This window comes from Planococcus citri, chromosome 4 (assembly GCF_950023065.1).
Source record: "Planococcus citri chromosome 4, ihPlaCitr1.1, whole genome shotgun sequence".
Classification (NCBI taxonomy): domain Eukaryota; kingdom Metazoa; phylum Arthropoda; class Insecta; order Hemiptera; family Pseudococcidae; genus Planococcus; species Planococcus citri.
The window spans coordinates 35,922,768-35,933,788 of record NC_088680.1 but is presented as its reverse complement, the minus strand read 5'-3'; the positions used below and the strand labels follow the sequence as shown (position 1 = coordinate 35,933,788).

Below are 11,021 nucleotides of genomic sequence, written 5' to 3'. Positions count from 1 at the left end.
GCACCAATGAGACGATGGTATTTTAGATTTTTCGTCGTCAAAAAAGGTGGTGTTGTGGGTTAACCATGCACCCGGATCCCTTCGCACGCGCTTTCGGTTTATTTGTTGACGTTAGGTTAGCGCGCTAATTCGAAAACGGCCACCGTTTCTGTTGTTTCAGAACACATTCGGTCCCCGGTTTGTTTTTACTTAATCTTTGTGTAAACGACCTGTGTTGTGTGTCATAATAAGATGTTCGCTTTTTATCGGGAATTTGGTGCGCGGTTTCCTTTCATCGATGTTTCCATTCTAAATATTGTGATAATGTTTCGTTCTTCCGGATTTTAAAGCCTATCAGCACCGGTTAATAGGTTCGGCGGATAGTGCGCGGGGAGATTATCGTGTTTTTGGTACCAAAAACGAGAACGCGAAAGAGAGCGAAAAAAATGACGAAAAATCACCTCCCTTTTTTTGGTCGCGTCTTCGTCGTCGTCGTGTTTTCGTTAGGTACTTTTTTCAACGCTCGGTGGTGTTAACTGTTGAATTTGTAAGTATACAATATGTCACAGCGAATTCCTGCAGTATGCCGAAATGCCAAATGCGCCCTTTTCAGGTAGCAAAATCTAACGAAAATTGTACAAATTCGGAAATCGTAATGTTTGAGCATTACATACTTACGAGGGAGCCCCTTGACGTGGGTATGTCTGATTCAAGGAAAACTGGGGCAGGTCGAAAGAGGATCTTGAGAAAAAATCCCCAAATTTGGGCTACTCGAGTTGATTTTTCGATTTTTAGGAAATTTCCAAAGTCTTTCTTATACTTACAGGTAATGTTATTATATAAGGAAAGGATGAACTTCAGTAGCTGAAATTTCGAACGAAAAATGAGTCAGGGTCGAACTAACTCTTTTTGAAAATAAATATTAAACTCTTTTGTCGATGTAACTCATTCTGAAGAGCTCAATTCCTATTAAAATTATTCATCAATGACATGGGGGACAAGAGCCTTCCTGAGAATGAGTTGCATCGATAGAAGAGTTATTCATTTTAATGTGTGATAAGATGAAAATTTTCAACTGTCTGAAATAGTGAAATCTTCAATTTATTTTCAAACTTTCCCAATTTGTCAGGAGGGCTTTGTCCCCCTAGTCATCGGTGAATAATTTTCAATCAAAATTAACTTGAAAATTCTTAAATTGCATTATAAAAATGTTTAATAATATATTTGGGAATTCTCAGATGCGTCCAGTACCGGTGCCAGGATTTTTCCTAGGAGGGGGATAATTGGGTCCAAACCAAAAAATGTTGCAGTCTCATTTTTTTGGGTGGGGGGAGGGGGCAGCATCAAGCTTCTCGAAGAACAGAGACCAAAAAAATATGTCACTTATTTACTTAATTTTTAAAGAGGAAGGACTTCAGTGACAGAAATTTTAAAGATGAACTTGAGAAGAGAAAAAGGCCTCTTCCTCTTAAAAAAAAGATTTAAAAAATGAAGTTATATGTACCCAAGTGAAGTAAAGACACAAAATTTTAAAGAATTTCCAAGTTTGTTTCCACAATTTTAGAACAAGCTAAACATGGTTTGTAATCGGCATCTATCTCAGTAAAACAAAAGCTCAAAAATGCTGGGAAAATTCCCACTTTTTACCATCAAATTTTTTTTTCAAAAAATCCGGAGGAATCTCACCCAAATCCCCCCTCTCTATCAAGACCAGCATTAGATGAGGAGTTGGTTAACTTTGATCTCTACCCCTCACTTTCTTGAAATAGTTCTTCGCTATATTCCTAGCACGTAAGTATATACCAATACTTATGCCCCCCCCCCAACAAAAGATGGCTAAATAGATACAGGCCGGATTCTATGGCGATGGCACCTCGTACTTCTGAAGAACCATCTAAAAAAGAGCGAATGAGTTTGAAAATAAATTCGAAATAGATATAAGTAGGTAGGTAGGTATGCCCAGAGATGTAGGAACTACTAATTTTTAATGCTTTGAAACACAACATTTGATTTCTATTTCTATAGCATCTTCGATTGTTCCCGAAGAAAAATTTTCACATCACGTCAAAATTTGAATGAAAAAAGGTTAATTAATGTTGTGAAGCTTCTTGATCTTGAAAAATTTTAATTTTGGAATTTTTGAATATAAAAACTTTTAGCATTTCTACACTCACAGTATAAAAGTTTTCGAACAGAAAAAAATAATTTTGCAGAAGAGTACTGATTTTGTATTAGGAGAATACATAAATTTTAATTTTTAGTCGCATTATTTTATGAATTATTTTTGGAATTTGTTTTTGAAGATTAGGTGATTTTCAAATTTTTATTTATTGAAATTCGATACTTGCATCTCATTTTCTTCGTCAAATTCCAAAATGAAATTCCAGCAAATTTTCAAAATTTTTGCATTTCTTCTCTCTACACAAATTTTTATTTACCTGATCAAAAATGAAAAAGTTTCCAAATTCAGAAACACAATTTTTTACCAAAAATTTCAGTTTTTCACCAAATACATATACTTATTCTGAATTTTAAAATTCTAAACTGAAATTTTTCGAACCAATTTTTCAATTGCCCAAGATTGCCAAAACCACAACTTTGCGACTCCTGTTGGGTAATTTCAAGTGCATTTTTCAAACAATGTTTAAAATTTGGATTTTAAAGTCATTTTTATTTGAAAATATTGAGAAAATTGGGTCACATTTAGTGGCAATTTGAGCGCAGATATTTTTTTGAACCAATAAAAAAAAGGCTAGGTACAGCCCTAACACAGCAAGAGCAGAATTTTTCACGAAAGTTATGATCGAAAGACAAAAATCTTGAATCACCTATAACTGGCCAGTGGCCACCTGACGCTCCAAAGGCATTTTTTGGGTAATTATGACAATTTCAAAAACAAATCGCCCAATCTGGTAACGCTGTTTCCAAAGAGAGTACTTACCTAATGACTTGAATTGAATTTTTTTTTCAAATATCATCAACCTAATATCACTGCATGATTCTGGGGCGTTGCCTAAAGGGTCGAGTTCAAACTTCAGTACCCAACTGATCAAAAAATGAAAAAATTTGGAAAAGAGTTGAAAGAGGCTGAAAGCAGTTTGACTAAATTTCCCAAAAAATGGCCGCCTATTCGATGTATTTTTACAATCATTCTTAGAAGAAATGAAAAATTGCAAAATCTGACTGAGTTCTAAATTGGAGTTTTTTCAAAACTCGTTGCTCAACTCTGCTACTGAACTTATTTTCAAGATTCGATTTTGAAAATTTGTTAACTCTTCAATAAATTTTTACATTGAAATGTGATGCTTCATCTCATTATATCGCCTATGAAATTTCTCCAAATCCAAAAACGTAAAAACTTTATTTGTCAAAAATTTACAAAAATATCAATTTTTTATTGAATTTTTTCTGAATTTGAAAATTCTTAAATTAAATTTTTGAAAATCGAAAACTCCACATAGTTGTGATGTGAAAATTGTTCCTTGTGAGCCATCGATTTTTGGTGATAAAAACTGGTTGTATTAGCCCATCATGACAAAACATTTTTTGAACAATTCTAAGATCCTTCAAAATCTGGCCAGATCCTACCCAAGTGAATTTTTCCAATTGAGGGGCTTCATGGAAAAACGGCCTTAGTCAATTTATTTATTTTTACAAGTTCATAAATGGACTTGAACATTTTTTCTAAAAGTAAACATTTTCCAATTCGTTTTTTTTTTCATGGAAGAACACTTCAATATCATTGAATATGGTGGAATTGTTTTAAAAAATAATTTTAAATATGTAAGTACATTCAGAATTGTAAAAATAAAAAAAAATAGAAAAAAGTGGCTAAGGCCTTTTTTCCATGAAGCCCCTCATTTTATTAAATTTTCTAAAAGTTGAAAACATGTTAAACATACCAATAAGAGAGATCGATACTCCAATAATTGGTAAACAAATTTCAGGGGGTTTCAAACGAAGGCAGAATTAAACACCTTGCAAAAATCCATCATCAACCAAAGTTTTAGACAAAGTCCATTTCTCCAATTTTGCCGAATTTTCAAACATAAAATTTTTGGACCAGATTTGGAAAAATTCAAAATTGCGAATGAGTAAATGAATAAAATAAATGTGTTAAGCAGAGGAACGATACCTCCTCGTATTTTGAAAACCCCGCTACATTTCTGGAAATTTAGGGAAAAACGTAATCGAAGAATCGCTGATAAATTTTTATCACAAAATTATCATAGATAAGTATCTACCTATTCTAAAATAAAAATACCTGAACCTGACAAAAATGAACTTCGAGCTTTTTTAATAACTTGAAAGCGATGATATGCAAGAATTAAAAACATCAGTTATCGAGAGACCACCTGAACTTTCTATTTTTTATTTTAAATCGTGAATCGAAAAATTTGAAAATCTTCTAATTTTGTAAGCTTTGAGCTCTATCGAGAGGTTGAGGAGGAGAATGAAAGAGTAAACATGAACCTAATAATTTGATTTTTTTTTTTGAAATCTTGTTGGGGTCATTTGGTCGTGATTTTTTGATAAATACTCCATCAAATTTCAAAAAATGAACCATCCTAGAGTCTACTATCCGCCAATTGCAAACTGTTCTCAAAATATTCTCAATTTTCGTGCATACGAAAGAAAATGGGCGTATTTCAACATCACTTTTTGGCATACTGCAAGAATTCAGCGAAACCTACACTGACATATAAAACGTAGACTAATTATACTTTTCCTCATTTAGGTATTGGTCTTACCTGTACTTTTGCACGTCCTCGAATAATGCATACGCTTTTCGGCGAACAAGCCAGTTACTATCGTCACAGCGGAAATACCTACACCGGAAGTATGTCCACTGCCGGGTACAACCCATACGAGCAATACTCTCGATATAGTTACCACGGATGCGCGTATCCGCAACAACAACTACACGCCAATGGCGGCAAAGACATGGTCAAGCCACCATACTCGTACATAGCGCTCATAGCGATGGCCATACAGAACGCGCCCGAAAAGAAAATCACCCTCAATGGTATCTACCAATTTATCATGGAACGATTTCCATACTACAGAGAAAACAAACAAGGCTGGCAGAACTCCATACGTCATAATCTCAGCTTAAACGAATGTTTCGTCAAGATCCCACGCGATGACAAGAAACCTGGCAAAGGCAGCTACTGGACGCTGGATCCAGACTCTTATAACATGTTCGATAATGGCTCTTACCTCAGACGCAGGAAAAGATTCAAGAAAAAAGACGCAGTCCGAGAGAAAGAAGAAGCTCTAAAACGACAGCAACAACAGCAACACCAACAACACCACGTGCAGTTGAAGAAAATAGAAGATAAGATACTCAGCGAACAGAAACTCGCAACGAAGCCGAAAAAGGAGCCTAATACGAGTAGCTGTGCCAATTCCAGGTACCTTCATCATCATCACCATCATCAAGATGTGAAACCAACCTTAGATAGCATAACTGATGTTGGTTTTACTATGGACAATTTAGTGATCTCAAGTCAAAATTATGTTCCTCGTACTGGGCATACTGGTACGTATCCTTATCATTGTTCGCAATACAATACAGAGGATCTGATCCCTATATCGTCCACAAATCAGCATCAATTCCTTAGTGGATCACCAGTCAGTACTCATAGGCATCCAATGTGGTATGCCAACGATTCCTCTATATCGAATACTGATTTGTATGATTCCACTCTAACTAATCCAAATTGCCAGCTTGGATTTAGAAATGTACCAACGTATTATCAAGAACATCAAGATGGTTTAGTTAAGTACTGATAAGTTTTTCCCATATTTTGAGCAATATCTTCATTTTTTGGCCATAACTTTTTGCCCGAGGTTCATCATTTTTTGTGCCATATTTGGAAATGATTTCGAATGATTAAGTATAGATTCGAGAAATAAGTACCTACTTAATTTGACCAGAGATTGAATTTTTTTTGAAGCCGTTGTGATTTTATTGAACTTCAACAGTAAAAGGAGAATCTTCACTTTTGATTAAAACATACAAGTTTTTGTAATTCATCAAACGATTAACGCCCAGCTTAGTCGAGTTAAAAACCCCAAGTGTTGAGTGTCAAAATATAAAAACGAGATTTATCACCTTTTCTTCCTAATTACTCGTATTTTTATCACCTGCTAAAGTATTTTTGAGAATTTTCTTCCAGAGTAATAACAGATGATTACTATTAGGCGGTGTTAATTTGCTTCAACAACGTTACGACTATATTCGTCAATTTTGCAAAAATTTCCTAAATCCGGGGCGATGAGGACATTTTGAGAGAAATTTGAAAAATCCAGATTATGATTTTTTTATTCACCTCGAGAATGTCACGTGATAAACTTGAATAAAAGTAGGTATAGGTACCCTCTGAATTAATTATCCCATGCTATCGCTTGCTCCTCCTACTTTTATTCACAGAATGTGTTTGTTCACCCACCCTCTTCCACCCTTCTTTTGAACACAAAATAAATAATTAACGATGAAAAGGAGATGAATTACAATCGCGAAATACATATTATAATTTATTCACATGCCTACTTCTGGTCGTTAAAAAGTGGCGGCGAAAATTCTAATTTTTTGTCAAAAAAGAACTCAACTAATAAATCTGAAATTTGGAGGTTCAGTTTTGATCTTAAAGGTACCTACACAGTTTTCATTAGAAAATCAGCGAATCTGAAAATCTATAAGTTCCAGCCATCTTTCCTGTAGCTATGCTGGAGGCTTTATTTTGATTTTTGGGTCAATCGGTTTCCAGAATCAAAATTGACACCTTCAAAAACATACAATTCGTTATCTATGTAATTACCTACATCACTTTTTTCGATAGTTCGATTTTTTTCGTTTTCTCTCCCTATTCTAAGATTAAGTAATCGTTTTAAAAAACTCAAAAAACTGCAAAACATTATGAAAGACTTCAAAAAGTACATGCTTCATGATGCTTGGAAAGATGATTTTTATGGCGCAATTTACCTTTCAGCAGATTTGGTTTCCAAAAAAAAAAAGTAACTTTAATAACTAAAAAAAAATCAATCATTCAAATTTTTAAAAAAATGTTTAAACAAACAAAATACACTTTTCAGCTGAAAAAACACTGTTTCTTACTTCTCGAAACAAGCTTTTGCCCTTGCTTAGCTCAGATCTGTTTGCTTTTCATTTTTAAAATTGAAATTTTTGAAAACTCAACATTCAAATTCTAAAATTACGGAGTCAAAAAAATGAACACATTTTTTAAAAAGGACATGGTTTTTCAACTCTTGAAATACGAATTTCTGAACGCTTTTTGCCAGAGCGAAGAGAAGGCAAACTATCTCTTTTTTAAATTGAAAAAAATCCATATTTGAAACATCTATAAGTTCAAAACATGAAATAAAATTTTGTTAGTAAAATCGCCATAACAAAACGCGAGCAAAAAAAATCAATAGACTATTTTTGCCAAAGAATTCGGAACTTTTTGGAAATTTTTGATAGCAAAGTGAAAATTTTGGCGATTTCCAGCAAAAAAGACAATACTTATTTGGCAAAAAAAAAGAGACTTCGACAATTTCAGCGAAAGGAAGGACCTTTTTGTCAATTTCTGGCAAAAAAACGAGACTTTTTGGACAATTTTTGAATAAAAATGAAATTTTTAGGTACAGTTGAAAAAAACCACAATTTTTTAGCAATTATTGCCAAATGACAAGATTTTTTGACCATTTAGACAAAAGACAAGCCTTTTTGTCATTGTTGCCAGAAAGCGAAACTTTGACAATAATTTAAGAAAATAGCAGATTATTTTTCAGCAAATTTTAATCAAAAAAGCGAAAATTTTTAGCAATTTTGCTGAAAAGCGAGAATTTGTCGATTTTCGAATCAGCGTAAATTGAAAAATTTTAGAAAAAAGCAGGACTTTTTGAGAGTCAATTAAAAAGTGGGAGGTACCTACTCTTCGGCAATTTCCACCAAAAATCAAAACTGTTGAGTTTTTGAAAAATTGAGACTTTTTTGATATTTATTTTTTTGCGAAAAAGCGGAGTTTCAAAAATGTGTTGGATATTTTGACAAAATGTGAGAATTTTTGTGAATTTTTAAAAAAACATAAGCGAAAACTTTCCACAACTTTAGCAAAAATAAGCAGGATTTTTTGAGAATTATTGGAAAAAAATTGGTGCTTTGTATTGTTGGGCAATTTCAGCCAAAACTCCGAAATTTTTCGAGAAAATTTTGAAAAAATCGACTTTTTGGATTTTTTGGCCAAAAAGGGACAATTTCAAGCGAAACATTTAGATGATCTGGAAATTTTGACAAAATGTGAGACTTTTTTATATTTTGTGCAGAAAGCGATACCGGCAATTTAAGTGAAAGGCAAGGCCGTTGTGTTGAAAAGGCAGTAGATACCGGGCAGGAAATTGATAAAAAAATGAATATGTTTTTTCCTATTTTCAAAGAAGGGAGAACTTGAGTAACAAAAAGTTAATACGAGCTCTGAAATGAATTGTAAGTAGACCAAGTGTATTACCAAAGAATTTGGAAAAAATTGAAAGTTTATAAATGTATTTAGCTTGATTGAAAAAACATATTCTAAGACATCAGTAACCAAAAGTCAAGATTGTCAAATGTTTTCGGGGATTTTTGACGAAGCTGTGAAAAGTTAACAAAAAATGCATTGAGGCAAATTTTGAAATTATTCATTAATAATATTTTTTTATCCAAACAAAACAAACCAATGAGTGTTCAAACCTCAAAATTGCAAGCAACCAACTTCGAGCTATTCTGGAGCCTCCAGCGAGTTTTCTACTCCCTGCAGGAATATCAAATTGCTGTAAATAGACAAAAAATGCACTTTAGCACCCATTACTCCGGCCGGTACTCATTGGGCACCATCTTGTCTGTTTAAAAGGATTATCAGATCATCTCGAAATTCCAGGAGTAAATTTTTGACCAACCAAAAAAAGAGAAAAACGTCAAATTTTCAACCAAAAAAAAATAATCGTTTTTTAGTTATTTCAAAGTCTCGAACGAGTTTTTCATTTTCTTCAGAAACAAAAATGGCTTCAATGTATGTACCTACAATATTAGATATGTACGTAATTTTGGCCACTTCTACATATTTTTTATCTGTGAGTCACACATTCTCAAATACTCAACAAATTTCTCACCAAATTTCCCGATTTTTTTCATGAAAATTGTAATCGAGTCTTCAACCCTTCACTTCAATTTTCCCGCCATTATTACCAGAACTCAGAAGCTGAGTTAGTACCTCTACCTACGTTTATGATGGTTGAAAGAAATATGTGAAAATTGACAAAAACTTCAATTTAATTTTTTCTCAAATGTCCTTTTTTATTTTAAGATGAGCCCTGTAAAAATTCGCGTTTTCTAATTTGGAAAAAAATGAGAGCGAAAAAAACAAACGTGAAGATTCCAACCTATACAAAATGAAATATTACCTAGCCCTATTGTATTTATTTTTGTAAATTATCGCGTGTAAAAATATCGTATTATTTTTTTAAGTTTGTTGGCCTATTACATTTTTTTTTCTTTTAAGATATCTACTTACACCTGATCTGATTATGTAAGTAATTTTTAAAATGTCGTATCACGATGACATTTCTTTAAGTATTTGTAATTTTTCTTCGATGATTATTTTCCAAATTGGAAAATTTTTCACAACTGTCTAGTCTTTCTTAATGTAAAATCGGATTGAATATTGTACGACTGATTTTCGATTCATTTACCTATTACCTACTACTTAAAAATACCTAATTTTTTTGGAAACTTAATTTAAATTTAGGCGAATTGAATCGCGAATCATTCCTCGTTAAACGTACTAGGTAATATAATTATTTTATTTACCTACTCTTTCGATTTCATCACTTTCTGTAATTTGTAACGTCCAAATATTTAATGGCCAAGTTCCAAGTTCCAAATAATTTGATGCTGATTCGTTAATCGATTTTATCGCTTATAAATTGGCATAAATGTCAGAAATAAAAATAAATTCTACTTTTCGATGGAAATTGTTAAAATGGAAACACGATTTTCACCAGTATAACAGAAGGACGCCTACCCTGTATTAAAAATATGTATTCGATTGCATTGTAATTATTATTCTTAAAAAATTGGTGCTTAATATGACATCTCGCTATACGACTTCTTCATTCCGATTGTGTATTTATTTACGTTGTAATTATAATTTTTTTTTTCTTCAATATGTACCTATTCCATTTCGATATGCTCTACGTATACTCGTTTGTTATTTTATTATAAGTATATAATTTTTTTTTATATACCAACTATTACAACGACTACCTTTATGACGATTTCTACTCAGAAAGCAATAAACAAATTATGCTAGTCTTTGAACGAATGTGTGTTTCAAAAACTCATTTCGAGGAACGTAGGTACTTTTAAGCGGGGAGAAACTCACCTACGTTCACTTATCATCGAATAAAAATAAACACTTCCATTTGGTTACATTGTATCACACACAGCTGAGAGACGAGAGTGTAATTAATTACTATTTAAATACGAATCCGCTTTTACGCTTTGAATTTCTGAAAGGACACCGTCAACCGAGCAATAAGTCTGTCATTGCTATTTTATTGGAATAACATCAAAGGTGATATTCTAACATATGGAAAATGAGTGGGCTTGCGTCATTAGTATACGTGTGCGGTTTCCGTTACGGTAACTTTGAGGTGGGAAAACGCATTCGCGAGGTATTTAGATAGGAAATTGTGATGTTTTTTCACTTGACGAGGGCGACGAGGGATTTATATTTACCTACTTGTACTTCGTGGAATGATGAAAATACTGTGTAAAGGAATCAAAGTGATGCGTGATTATGTGTGATCAACTTCGAAATGCATGAATTGAATCTTCAGCATTTCCTGTGAGTTAGGTAATATTCATTTTTGAAATTTATTTATTCAAGGGGCAAGAAGGGAGGATGATGGTTTAAGAGTGTGGCATAGTGATGGGAGGAAAATAGAAGAGTCTATAAACAGAACTTGTAGTGAAAGAGGCTGATCTTTCAATAGGTAAA

General features: G+C 33.0%; 1 protein-coding gene across 1 annotated transcript; it reads left to right on the top strand.

Moving 5' to 3' along the window:
• Nucleotides 1–150: 150 nt before the first annotated feature.
• LOC135843993 (fork head domain-containing protein crocodile-like) lies at nt 151–10,331 on the top strand. Its single transcript, XM_065362066.1, has 2 exons — nt 151–526; nt 4,718–10,331. The coding sequence occupies exon 2, from the start codon at nt 4,756–4,758 to the stop codon at nt 5,770–5,772; it is 1,017 nt and encodes a 338-aa protein (XP_065218138.1). The 5' UTR covers nt 151–526; nt 4,718–4,755; the 3' UTR covers nt 5,773–10,331.
• Nucleotides 10,332–11,021: the final 690 nt, after the last annotated feature.

Bases quoted from the DNA above. Each gene is read 5' to 3' on its own strand.
- LOC135843993 (XM_065362066.1), top strand. From the start codon at position 4,756: ATGCATACGCTTTTCGGCGAACAAGCCAGTTACTATCGTCACAGCGGA.